At 35.7% G+C, this 14,037-nt stretch overlaps 1 protein-coding gene across 1 annotated transcript in view; it reads right to left on the reverse strand.

The window, feature by feature from the left end:
- Gfrl (Glial cell line-derived neurotrophic family receptor-like) overlaps window positions 1-14,037 on the reverse strand; it is a gene marked incomplete at its 3' end in the record, with an annotated part of 52,144 nt that overhangs the window by 16,203 nt on the left and 21,904 nt on the right. Inside the window, exons 2-4 of the mRNA XM_028319597.1 lie at window positions 9,630-9,800; window positions 8,654-8,798; window positions 5,818-5,945 (exon numbers count right to left, since the gene is read on the reverse strand). Of these exons, the coding sequence (XP_028175398.1) occupies window positions 5,818-5,945; window positions 8,654-8,798; window positions 9,630-9,800 (444 nt within the window). The remainder of the gene's footprint in view (window positions 1-5,817; window positions 5,946-8,653; window positions 8,799-9,629; window positions 9,801-14,037) is intronic.

Genomic DNA, 14,037 nt, shown 5'->3' on the forward strand with positions numbered 1-14,037 from the left:
CGCGTAAAAAATTACATTAAATGTATGACGGATTGTACAGCGCCCCAAGCGGAAACTTTCAAGAACTAAAATTTTCATATATTTTTTAACGCGCTCGCTAGCAGCAACAACAAGAGATGCGAGATGCCGTCGCCGTCACATCAAACTGAACCGTTTTTACAACTATTTGACAGTTCGTTAGCACTCATTGGCACGCTGAAAATATGAGCTCTGAGATTTTTTTAGATTTTATCTAAGTGAATAAAACTTTTATTCAGTAAAAGCTTTTAAATAGACGCTATATTTTATTTATGGCACAAAAATATTTTTTAGGTAACACGTGTAACCACTTGCGTATTACAGTATTTTTTACTCAACTGCGCCAGAAGGAGGGTTATTTATTGAAGACTCTTGAAATTAACTATAAGATCAATGTTGTTACTATTTTTAAATACAAATGAATATATTTTTAACCGTATTTACAAAGCTGTTTAAATATAATTGGCTTTATTAAAACTATACGTTGAACTTTGGCCTAAAAATAAATAACTAAAATACGAATTCCACTTGTGTATTTTGGTATATTGTATCGGTAATTTCATAACAAACGAACAAAGACTTCAAAGGTTCTGATAATTATATCGCTATTATCGATAATTTGTCACTCGTTTTATTATTTACCTACTAATTGACTTAACCTTTCCTTTTTACCCGAAGATGGGGGAAATGTCGAAGTTATTGGAGTTGTTATAGGGAAGCAATTTAGTTCACATTGGAATTATTAAGTTCGAAACAAAAAAAAATACATAGGTACGTTATAAATAATAAACATTATAAAGCATTCTAAAAGTAACAACATATATTTCTTACTAGTTCCTTTGCTAGTCTAGTTAACGGGACTATTCCCACCTCTCGTTCCCACCGCTGCAACTCCTGTGTATCCAGGATCTACAGCTCGACCGTCACAAAAACCCAACCAATGAAGGTCAAGTTGGTCCCGGGGGAAAGTTAAACTGTCATTGGACCCGCAACGAAATTAATCAGAAGAACATAGATAAAGGGTGCCAACGGTACCATATTATGGTAAAATAGAAATAAAATAAAATTATTCATCATTATTTTGATGAAAAGCTGATTAAATATTAATTTTTTTTCTGCTTTTTCAATGAGATTGATAATATTAAGTAGAGATGAAACGGATAGTTGTTTGGCCGGATACCGGATACCGGATATCCGGCCAGCTGCTAGGCCGGATAGCCGGATATCCGGCGGCCGGATAGTTGGCACATTGTCTCGTTTCATGTCGTGACGAGTTTAGCGCCGCACAGGTGCTTCGAACGCGATCAGTAGACTAGACTAGTCACACTTTTCGAAAATCGAATCTGTCCGAATAGAATGTCAGATTTTGCCACTTGTCTAGGGGGCAGATCAATTCGAGCGATTTCGGTTGCTATCGTGAGTGTGTGATTGGATAGCGAAAATTAAATTAGTTTACTTGCTGCGTAATCTGACTGAACTGCATGCATCATGTCATCAAACCATCAGTGAAAAAAAGATCGCCTTTTTTATTTGGCAATATTTCGACATTAACAGATATTATTTACTACAGGGTGTCCCAGAAGNCATACCGGATAGTTGCCGGATATCCGTTTCATCTCTAATATTAAGTAATTCTTCTAACATACCTATAGACATAAGTTTTAATGTATTAGCCTAATAAATTAATCTGTAAAATCTAATTACTCTGTATTCTGGACCACCCCGAACTTCATGATTTTAGTATACAAGAATAATCATAGACTAATTATTAAATTCCCCGCTATTAATACTCCGTTTCTAATCCTAGCTTCAAAGGGAGGTTGTATTAATAAATGAGTAGGACTTTTAATTTGGCAAATAACTCGTATTTCCAGAACGATGGGAGATTTGAGTTACGTTTTCTATTTATATTTGTTTGTTGAATTCTGCTAATCCCTAATCCGTCGCTTCTCGTTACAATCCCAACTCTGAGGTGTGGTCTAAAGTTGGAGAATTAGCGAAAAGTACATCAACATATTAGGTAAAACAAAAAAAAAATGCTCCTAATAAAATGCTTCCTAGAGAAAACTATAGCGGTTAAGATCAGTTAGTTCAAGAGTAATAGTCGTTTCACTCATACTCATGTACTATAAAATTTCATACCTAATAAAAATTCCTTAGAAGAAAATATTAAAAGTGACTTTAGATGATGTAATTGCTTACTTCTGAAATATATTGTGGTAACGACGGACTACTACGGAACTCTACACTGAGCGTGTCACGACACGCACTTGGCCAATTTTTATTTTAATAAAAAGTTATTTAAAAATAAAATTAATTTGGCGCCACCTTGTGTACCTGCGAGTGCGTTTCTTCAATATTTAAATTAATGAATTTCACGTATTTTATTTAAATTTTTCGTATTTAGTTTATGATTAGAAAAAGTTTTAAAAGCTAAAATGGTGAAATAACAGAACCATTTTAGCTAATAAATGGTTCGTCACGTTCTGATAAATAAAATAATTGCAGATTTACACCCGTATTCACAAATGATACTTGCTTAAGTCAAGCAGCAAAGCGAACGCATAGCGTTGATAAGGCTCTGTGATTGGTCCATGTGTGACTCTGTACGCTCAGAGCTTATCGCTTACGCTTATCTCAGTAAATACAGCTCTAGTCCAGTTTTTCAATACCTTTTCGGAAAATGCTGTGAATTCTAAGTATTTTCTTCATAAGTCATAATTTAATAGCACAAAAAACAAAAAAAATATCGTCGAATAAAAAAATAAAAAAACGTTTTTTGCTTCTCCTGAAAAGTCGTACTTTGTCCTTTGCGACCTTTGAGCCCAGAGGTATCGATATAGTATTCTGCTGTATTCTATTCTTTTCTTATTATTGTTATGCTGCAACTTTACTCTTCATGTGTGTTAAGTGTATGCAAATAAATGATTTATCTGTCTATCTATCTATCTCAGAGTCACACGTGACGCCCACGCGCACTGAAATACGGGCGTTAAGTAATGTTAAGTATCAGAAGTTCAGAACTGAAGAAATATTTTTTTTACGGAGGCTCGTTTTTGAGTAACTCTGAAAATACTTAAGTTTAAAAATACTTTTTCGTTAACCTCTCGTGGCCTAGACCACACCAGACGAATCTGGTGAATTCAAACGTCACAGTTTTTCCTGCGAAGCAAGTCGCTTGTCGCATTTTCAAGATGGATGAGGTAAAATTTTGTACGTTTCAAATTTTTTGCATTTTCGTTGAAGAATTTAAATCTTTTACGTATATTTTAGTCATTAATGTTGATATACGAACTGTACTGTACTTTTTTATTTAACTTGTTTAGGGAAACCACGTTTTCATATATTTGATAAGGAGACATGTATAGTGCCCCATAAGGGCTACCTTTCCTTTTTTTCATAAGTGCCACTTGTGGTCTAATAAACTAAATAAATATTTTTGATTTTGATTTTTTGATTTTGATTTCTAGTTATTCTTATATAAATTCTAAGTTTTTTTTCTTTAATTCTTTAGCCCTTTAAGGGCAATTTTACAAGACCAAAATATTTCTATTCTCACTTACTAGATAATCGTAGCTATTCGTTTCAATTTTCATTCGTATTTATACTTTGTTGTAAATTTCCTGTTAACCAGCCATGGTACCATCAACAAAAAAACTTGCTAACGATTCATAGAATTAAAAGGGCTTACAAAAGATTGAAAGTTGACGCGGTCGCAGGATGAGCGCGGGATTACCATCCCGGCATTCCCGCATCCGGGATTTAACGCGGGATTTCCGGGACTCGGGATTCGCAATAAGAAATCGCGGAGATTATAAGAAATGAATCAAATACACTATATTGAATCCGAAGTTATGGGCTCCATTGCTTTCGGGATACTTCGTTACCAGTAGGGTGGCAATGTGTTGTGTTTTAAACGGGATTGTGGGATATTTCGAGCGAACTCTCTCTGATAAAACTTTAATAACACTAGGACAGATATTGTAGGATGACGATATTAACATATTTATTACTTTGGTTCGCAGTATTAGCCATGTAAGAAACAACGTGTCACAGTGCCTAAGATCTCAGCTTCTACACTATGGGTTGCGGGTTCGATTATCGCACGATACAGACAATTTTGTAAATTACGACTTGACTCAAAATGTCCAAGTTATGGTAATTTATATGGTAAGGTGCGATTGCGGTCAAATACCTGCCTTGCCTAGCATAAAAAAAAATCGTTATAATTTCATTCCTTCAGCTGGAAAAAGAAATCATGCGTGAACAGCGTTTTTTCAAGGAATTCGCGACTGATTGTTGTCCTACGACTCCTACGACGTCCCAAATCAGGGTCACCCTACCCAAGTCCATTATATTAGGTCTGAGTGCTTACGGAGGGCTCTGCGATTCGGTATATTGGTCTAATGAAAATAGTTTGCTGAAGGGTTATTATATAAGAAATCCTATATGTTTGCTTGGCTCGGCTTATTGAAGAGGTCTCTCAAGATGGCTTATTATTGGAATTAGATAAATGCTTTTTGGAGTTTGGAGTTAGATAAGATGTCGTTTGTTGATCTTTATCATGGATTATACTCGTAGTTAGAAATACTTTGTGTTTTCAAAAGAAAGCCGTTCACATATTATTGTTTTTGTACTGTAACTGTAGGTACCTAGATAAATCTATTAACTGTATCTAAAATAAATAAATATTCGACCAAACTTTTATCCGAGAATAACTCCTGGTATAACTAGCACATTGACAGTTTCAGTATGGGAAATATGTCAAAATGTTGAATAACTGACGATTTATTCTGAGATGAATATTTACTCTTGTTTGGTCGAATCCACCCTAAAGGATAAATATTCGAACATCAAGGTGCATCAAGTCTCCATTTGCCTCTGGTAAATTAGGGATGGTCTTGCTCCTATAGTGGAGATAATGATACGAAAAAAAAGTTTTTTCATTGATTTCGACGGCAGTTAAAGTTAAAAAAAATATTTTTCCACACTCCTATAAAAATAATTTTATGTTACTTTCAGAACAGTTTGGGATCTAAGTGACAAACATTACTTTCAAAAACTAAATACGATCATCTCAACTTTCTCTCTTAGGACGGGGAGAATCGGGAAAAAAATTCCCTGGAAAATTAATTACGAAGCACTCAGTATCAATTTGGAGAATTAATGTCAGCTCCGCGGTGATATTGTGTATAATTAATTTGTTTATCTATAAGCATTGCCTTCGTTAAAAAAAAAGATATAGTGTGAAAACGTTTCAGGTATCAAAGTATCAGTTTTTAAGTATTTCCTGATACCATAGATTTAAGCAATCTAAATATATTTCTGCCAAAGGGTCTGACTAAACTTTATCATAAAACTGTTTTCTTCAAAATTGGAGTACTAAACTGCCTTCCTAACTCCTACCTGGTTATCTGACGATTTTTTAATGTATGAACCGTAAGATATCACGGCTTTGATACGATGATATGTACGAAGAAGCAGCGTAAGAAACAGTCTCTTTTGTAATAATTCCTAGTGGTATGAGCTCTAGGTTAGTAATTTCAATTCCGCACATTTTATCTATTAAATTAACTCTATCAATGTTTATGAGTCAATTAAGCTAGGCTTTTTGTATAAAACTTCTTAAATATTTAATGGTATTCGTACCATCTACAATTTCTTACAAGGCAAACTTCGAGTCTTTTTTCAAAGTGGGCAATCTATCTAAATAATTATGTCATATGACCCTTTCAGATTTTAACCCTCAAAAATTCTCACTCAGAACCAGTCCATCTTGCTAGCACGGTGCTTACTTACCAACGCAGGGGTTATGGTTGACCACCGCGAAGATCCTGTCGCATCGCTTCTTCATGTGGGTGTTGGGACAGATGCAACCGAAGAGTGGCGAGAGCCGGAGACCAGCCCAGGCTTCGCGGCACGCTTCCCTGGAGGTAAATGGAGTGTTAAAAACTTGATCAAGGCCTGGAGGAAGTGGAGGGTTAGCAACTGATTGAATGATTAGGCCCAGAGCACACGGTGAAACGCAATTGCAACGAAACTGCAACTTCTAGTTACTTTTGAGTTGCATCTAAGTTTCTGCCATAGGTTCCGTTGAGAGACCACACATGACGCGACCAGTTTGAAACCGGTTTGAAACCGGTTTTTTTTGACACACTGGTTAAATGTCCCCGTTTCAACCAAAGCGGGGAGGAGATTTGTGTTTGAACAAATTTAACCTAACTAATACTTGAGATAGCTTGCTGTCTTGGAACCAGCTAAGAATTAAGCAGAAGAATATAAAAGGAGTTTAAAATACATATATCCACTTCTCTTCAGTTCCATAGCGGGATAAGTACAGTTGACTGAAAAGGTTTTTAGACTGGGCAATAGTTGGAAATCTTCTTCCATCTTGGGTTGATTTTTCTTTCGACAGACCAAATTATCACGCAATTTTAGTCACATAAATAACAGTAAAATTTAATGGAGGTAGGTTATGTCAATTCAAGCAACAAAAAAAGTGGATCGAAAGCTTCACCTCCGCACCAGATAACGTCGTGTAAAATGCTGACAATTTTAAAACTGGCTGTCGTTTTGGGGAAATGCATTTTGATATTTTCGTGCGACATCTTTTCAGTTGCACGCAGTTTTACAGGTAAATAAAATATTTGATTTATACAGTGGTATGGTAGATTATGTTCTAAATATTTACCTTCTAGAATAGATGATTGACTTTTAACATTTTACAGGTAAACGTAATAAACATTACTTCGCCAAAGAGAGAAGAAGATAATTTTTATGTTTTCGAGTGAATCTCGTTTGCACATGTTAGATGAAATAAATAAAATATTGCGATTTGATTGTAAAGAAAATGGTTAACTGCGAGAAATTAATGTCGGGAAAACCGAGGATAGTTGTAAGAAAGGTGAGTTATCACAGAGCCGATTTCTCTGCGCCTATGACAGTAGCTGACAATTTCGCGCAAACTGTGGAGTGTTGAATGAGCAACGAATTTTTGAAGTTTCTAGCTGGATAAACAGCCTAAGGTTTAGAGACATTGCCTTTGTTACTATCAACCGGTTACAACTCTCCTCGGTCTCCCCTAAAGTATGATCATACAGGGTGATTTTGTTATCAGTATCCAAATTTTTAGGAGCAACTCAGAAACAGAGTTTATTAAAAAAATGGATACTGATTACAGAATCATCCTGTATAAAATAATTGTATTAAAACACCTTGTTCAAATAAAATCTACGCTAGCCACAGCTTTAAGCATACTGTTTGTAATGTATGTAAAAATTTCAGCCCTGCATTAAAACAGTTACAGTTGCGTTCCGTCCGGGTCAATACTAATCTCCAAATTTAAGCCTGTCCTGTCCTGTCCTCCGTACCGGAATAAACGGAGGACGGTGACCTCCCGTTTAAAATAGACCTTTACACAACTGGGCTGATGCCTCGAAAATAACTGCTTTATTAAATTTGAAAGGCCATTTGGAAGTTTTCGAATTTTGATATGAAAATTTTTGATATTTTGTATCATTGTGTGAGCTCTATATCAGTACCTAACTAATTAGTAATATGTGCTATAAATATGACACAAAGACTTGTTCCTAGCTCGACGTTACACAAAATTATTAAAGTAAATTCTCATATTTTTAACAAAAATCATAACTAATAATAACGTAATAAACCTTTGCTATAAGAAGTTACTCACTCACTCACAATACAGAATAAGGAAAATTAATACCATTAACAGACATTATTTTTTCAATTTTTCAGTCTCGAGAATAGAATTTCCCAGTCCAGAGTATAAAAAAAGGATTAACACTGTTAATCCATTTAACAGTCACATCACAAATTACAAGTAATTAAAAATAAGACCTAAACTTCGAGTCACTTCATAAAATTCAGTATTAATCGGCTGAAAAATTAATGAGAAAGATATGCTGAAAATTTTCGAGCTTATTTTTTTTCAAGTTTTCTAGGTTTGAAAGGCCGAAGTTTGGAATAACTTTGCTTATTACTTAAGGTCTAAGTTCAGATTAACTGAGTTAATAATGAGACACACACTGATCCTCAGGAGTGTAATTACGGGTAACTGATGTGCTGTGAAAGACTTATTTGGATTAAATGACGATTTTTTGGCGGAGATAATGCTTACTGTTTTATGATTTCTCACATAGAGCGAATATATTACACACTTAGATAAGTGTGATTGATGCGCTTTCTTTGCACATGTTCCCTTTAGTTAGATATCTAGTTGCCACGACTCAGTTACCGAGCTTCTATATTCCAGAAACTGATACACATATCTACACAAACTTGCGGTTGTCAATATATTTGAGTCATCACATCACACATAACAACGTCCGCTGTGTGACATAAACTGGGACATAAATACGGCAGTGCAATGTTACTAATCTAGCCTAAATAACATCCAGTGCAGCAACATCATCATTATAGTCAGGTGTGTCGATAAAAGATTTGAGTTCCTCTTATGCGACATGTAGCCACTTAGCCTGCCAAAATCCTCTTTTTCTTTAAAGACATGGTTCTCAGCAGGATATAAAGACTTAAATTGTCTATTGTTCTTCTTTTTCTTTAGTTCTTTTTTTGTTAGTTTTGTGTGATGTGCAATAAAGAGTATCTATCTAACCTGTCATCCATACGGCATTCTCCGTCGCGAGCCTTGCAAGCATTCTTGAACCGGTCGAAGAGCACGGAACAGGCCTTCTCGTTGTGGCAGACGCTCAGGGCATAGGTGCAGGTCGGCAGGGTCTCCACTGGGTACGGGTCTTTCTCTGGAAGGGTTAAGAAATATTAGTAAAAAATACCAAGAATACCAAGTAATTTAAAGATTTTAGAGCTGAATAGGTCAACTCATCTCTTCCCAAGGTCGATGTCGCTTCGTGGAAGTGAATGACGTAGGAGGCGACAGAAAGCTGCCTATATTAGTCAGCAGGCTAGGTAATAGCATGGGGAGTGTAAGTCAAATCCTTCTATTTCCTCTGATATATTGGAGAGGGTCATGAGATGGTGTTCCTGCTGACTAAATGATCCGATGACGATCAAGTAATTTGTAACAGTTTTTATTCCCAATTCTTCCCATCAACGCAATTTATTGTTCTGCGTAGCCAATATCAATAAAACCAAGCCTATGAAGGCTAAATAAGTTCTGAGGGATTTAACTGACTCATGACTGGCAAAGAAACAAACCAGAAGAAAATAGGAGTATTTCGTAACACACGATAGAATTTCTTCTAATCTTTTCCAATACAATGCAAGAGACATTTTTTTAACAAAACAAAAAGAGTCATCCCAACTATATATAATATTACAAATGCGAAAGTAACTCTGTCTGTCTGTCTGTCTGTCTGTCTGTTACGCTTTCCCGCTTAAACCTCGCAACCGATTTTGATGAAATTTGGCATAGAGATAGTTTGAGTCCCGGGAAAGAACATAGGATAGTTTTTATCCCGGTTTTTGAAACAGGGACGCGCGCGATATAGTTTTTCTGTGACAGACAAAATTCCACGCGGGTGAAGCCGCGGGCGGAAAGCTAGTTTATAATAATTAATAATTATATCAAGGTAGGGTCAGTTTTTAAGATATCATGCATGTATGTTACGCACCCTTCTTCATGACGAAAACGCAGGGATGGTCGAACAGAAAGTCGCGGAAGGAGTTACACTCAGGATCCACGTTCGGTTCCCGGCAGAGGCAGGTCGGCTTGAAGAACGGGAACGCTTGCAGGGTCTTCAGGGCAGCTTGGCATTTCGTCACGGTCACAGTCGAGCAGGCAACTGGAAGAAAAAGATTTATTTATTTCTCTTCTCTCAATAAGTGAGTTGTGATGTTTTGAAGTTTAATATGCTGGGTGAGCTGAGTCTTGGTGAATACTGGTACCTAAGCTTTGTTAATCTTTTTTTGATATCGGTTAAAAAGGTTGTCGGACGTCCATCAAATCCATGAAAATTATCACAGGACTATTCCCACCTCTTATCACATAAAAAAAACCTCTCTTTCCCATCGGTGCAACTCCTGTGTAGCCAGGACAGGTAACATCTACAGCTTGACCGCCAATAAAAACCCAACCAGTGAAGTTCAAGTTTGTCTCGGGGGAAAGTTAAATTGTCATTGGACCCGCAATGTTATTATTAGAAATTAGTTTACTTCTGTGACATATTTTTTATTCAGAACAGCTTGTATATTAATTGGACGTCTTTGATTAAACCAAATCACCATGAAACTGCATGGGATTTCTTGCTACACCTCTACACTTACAGGCATCTGTCTCCCAACAAGAAATATCTGTCACAATGATATGTATTAATCTCCCCAAATTAGGAGTCCACAAAAACGAACACCGCTAGAGGTCCACAGATGACAACTGACCTCCCAAACCCCCCACAAAAAGAGGGGCCGCGTATCGCACGAATTAGATGATTTTTTCCCGCAAAGGCATTAGGGAGTGACCGAATCTATTTGTTAGGCGGGTTGCACACTGTTGAGAGATGACAGTCGAAATTTTATATTTTAAAAATCAATATGTTGAATTTTTGTAACTAATTAAAGATAGTGGTGGTGAATAAGCAGGAATAGTCGCGGATTTGGCTCCTGCTAGGGTCAAATATTAGTTGTGATGGTGAAACTGAAGTACGAACTTAAAATAGGTTGTCCTGTAAATGGTAATGATAACTTTGACCAGTACCTTATGAAAACACTAAAAATTCAGCACAATAGATTTTTCTGAAAAAAATAGTTATTTCAGAAAATGTGCTACTTTGCATCACAATTGTATAGACTGAGATGCTGTCGACTGTTCTTTAGCTTGAACAAGAAAATCTCAGTACCAGACTAACTATTTATTTAGAGACTGGACGCTGTTGAATATTTATGAATCTCTTTGCAGCATGTATGCTTCATGTGTTAACTTGTTACAAAGAAAGCATGTATAAATTTCAATTTAAAAATATGATTTCCCTTGCGGTCTCGTTTCACACGTAGGTACCTACTCGTAGTATAGACTCGGTACGACACTATTTTGTAGTTATAATATTATAGAGGTTTGTTTTTTGTGTATTAATCATGTGTAGCTCAATTCAATGAATTTGTTTGTATGTTTTGGAAGCAATAATTTTAGACAATGTTTTTATTTTTAGCAACAAATTACAAATCATGGCTTATTATTTACCCTAGGGATCTAGAGTAGGTCTTTGCCCAATGAGAGTAATCTTTGGTTCTTAACGTTTCGATATTTGTAGCGCAAAAATTACTTGTAATTTTCATCATCAGTCCACTTCAAGAGCACGACCAATACGACCATCTTTCATTTAAAAGAGGCATAAGGCTTTTAAACTAGTTGTATCATAGTTCAAAATAGTAAATAAAATATAATAATCTATATAAATAAAAATGAATTCATGTTCGTTAGTCTGATTAAAACTCGAGAACGACTGGGCCGATTGAGCTGATTTTGGTTTTAAAATGTATGTCGTAGTCCAGGGTAGGTCTAAACGGTGAGCAAATACGTGCGCGATATTGTTTTTCTGTGACAGACAAATTTCAACGCGGGCGAAGCCGCGGGCGGGAAGCTAGTTACCTAATAAATTTTACACTACGCTTCTAGTCCTAAACTAAGCAAAGCTTGTACCACAGATAATATAATACTTGTACTATGGGTACCAGACAACGGATAACATACTTGAATACTTTTTTATTTACTTAAGTAATTTATAAGTATGCACACAGCCTTATTTTTTATTTACTGTCGTGGGCGTTAGGGATTTGATTCTATTTTGGGGGAAGAGATATTCTTCTTGTGAATTATTGATTTGAAATAGAACTGTCTATAATGTTTGATTTGACAAATAATACGTAGAAAGTTTTTTTTACGCTTATCCTCATCTGAAAAGCCAGAAACTTGAATAAAGTTAGAAATACAAAACTTCTTAACAGTAGTAAAAGTATAGTTGTGGGTCTATGTCTATTATCTAAGAACCTTTATACCAATAATTTGAATTTGAAAATATGAATCATTAAAATTTTACCGTTTCCGAGTAATGTTCCAGTGCCTGTCTTATAAATGCGAACAGTAAACATTTAAGACTGTAGGGTAGATATTATAAACCTTGATATTATTACCAAACCAAAACCTTTTTTTGGCGCAGTCTCCAAGTCCCAACCATTTTGTTAAATGGTTCCTCGAAGTTCCTAAATACTAGTTTAATTCCAGAAACACTTCAATTGAGCGCCAAGTAGCCTAACCCTTATTCTCCGAATCAATTTTACAACAGTAAAAATGTCTGCTCCAAAGCGGCAAAATCAAAGGCAAATCTGAAAGTAAGGCTTAGTGCACAACGCCGTCTCATTACACTCGTGATGACGTGACGAGGGTCCAATAGACATTAATGCTCGAAAATTTTGACGGTTCCCCTAATTTGCCACTTGCCCTTTTGAGCTCGTGAAATATTGGCCCATTTCTCATTTTCCGATAATTTTTCTTATGATTTTTTTGTTTGCGTCATCACTAAAGAGGAATATTAAGCGGTAATATTTATTTTAGACTTTGAACTGTTATTTTCAAGTAAAAGATATTGAGATAAAGTGCATAATCGGTTAATAAATAATATAAGAACGAGAACGTGAATTATTTTATAAAAACAGTAATTTAATTTGTTGAAAACCAGAGCTGTATTTGCAGAATTTTCCGTGTTAATCCGAGCAACTTCCATTATTTTATGTTTCAACTTATTCTTCTATGTTTTAATATGGCTATATCTAAGTAATTTCGATCTCTAATTAATTTTAATCCATTTGGCATAAGCTTTAAGAGCCATTTTACATTTTCGTGCGAATTTCTAAGATTTTGGAAGCATGAATTACTATCTTAAGCAACACCCAGAGATTATTTAATAACTGCAAAAGATAGGTCAATCCTTGTTGTTGACCATTAATGAAACGGATTTACTAAAACTCTTTTGCNGATACGAACTGTACTGTACTTTTTTATTTAACTTGTTTAGGGAAACCACGTTTTCATATATTTGATAAGGAGACATGTATAGTGCCCCATAAGGGCTACCTTTCCTTTTTTTCATAAGTGCCACTTGTGGTCTAATAAACTAAATAAATATTTTTGATTTTGATTTTTTGATTTTGATTTCTAGTTATTCTTATATAAATTCTAAGTTTTTTTTTCTTTACAGAATCATTCCGAATTCTTTAGCCCTTTAAGGGCAATTTTACAAGACCAAAATGTTTCTATTCTCACTTACTAGATAATCGTAGCTATTGGTTTCAATTTTCATTCGTATTTATACTTTGTTGTAAGTTTCCTGTTAACCATCCATGGTACCATCAACAAAAAAACTTGCTAACGATTCATAGAATTAAAAGGGCTTACAAAAGATTGAAAGTTGACGCGGTCGCAGGATGAGCGCGGGATTACCATCCCGGCATTCTCGCATCCGGGATTTAACGCGGGATTTCCGGGACTCGGGATTCGTAATAAGAAATAGCGGAGATTATAAGAAATGAATCAAATACACTATATTGAATCCGAAGTTATGGGCTCCATTGCTTTCGGGATACTTCGTTACCAGTAGGATGGCAATGTGTTGTGTTTTAAACGGGATTGCGGGATATTTCGAGCGAACTCTCTCTAATAAAAGTTTCATAACACTAGGACAGATATTGTAGGATGTCGATAATATTAACATATTTATTACTTTGATTCGTGAGAAACAACGTGTCACAGTGCCTAAGATCTCACAGCTTCTACACTGTGGATCGCGGGTTCGATTATCGCACGATATAGACCAGGGGTGGCCAACTTGATTAGACATAAGATCTACTGTTTCCTAACAAAACCCTGGGCGATCTACCACTTACATACTTCTTGAAATCTTAAATGAAACAGCATAGTTTAGTACACAATCATGTAGTATTTTTTGCCTTGCCACGAGCGACTAAATTAATAGTCGCGATCGACCGGTCGATCGCTATCGACTGGTTGGCCACCCCTGATATAGACATTTT

This window comes from Ostrinia furnacalis, unplaced genomic scaffold (genome assembly GCF_004193835.3).
Source record: "Ostrinia furnacalis isolate ACB-3 unplaced genomic scaffold, ASM419383v2 OfSCF7297, whole genome shotgun sequence".
Taxonomy (NCBI): domain Eukaryota; kingdom Metazoa; phylum Arthropoda; class Insecta; order Lepidoptera; family Crambidae; genus Ostrinia; species Ostrinia furnacalis.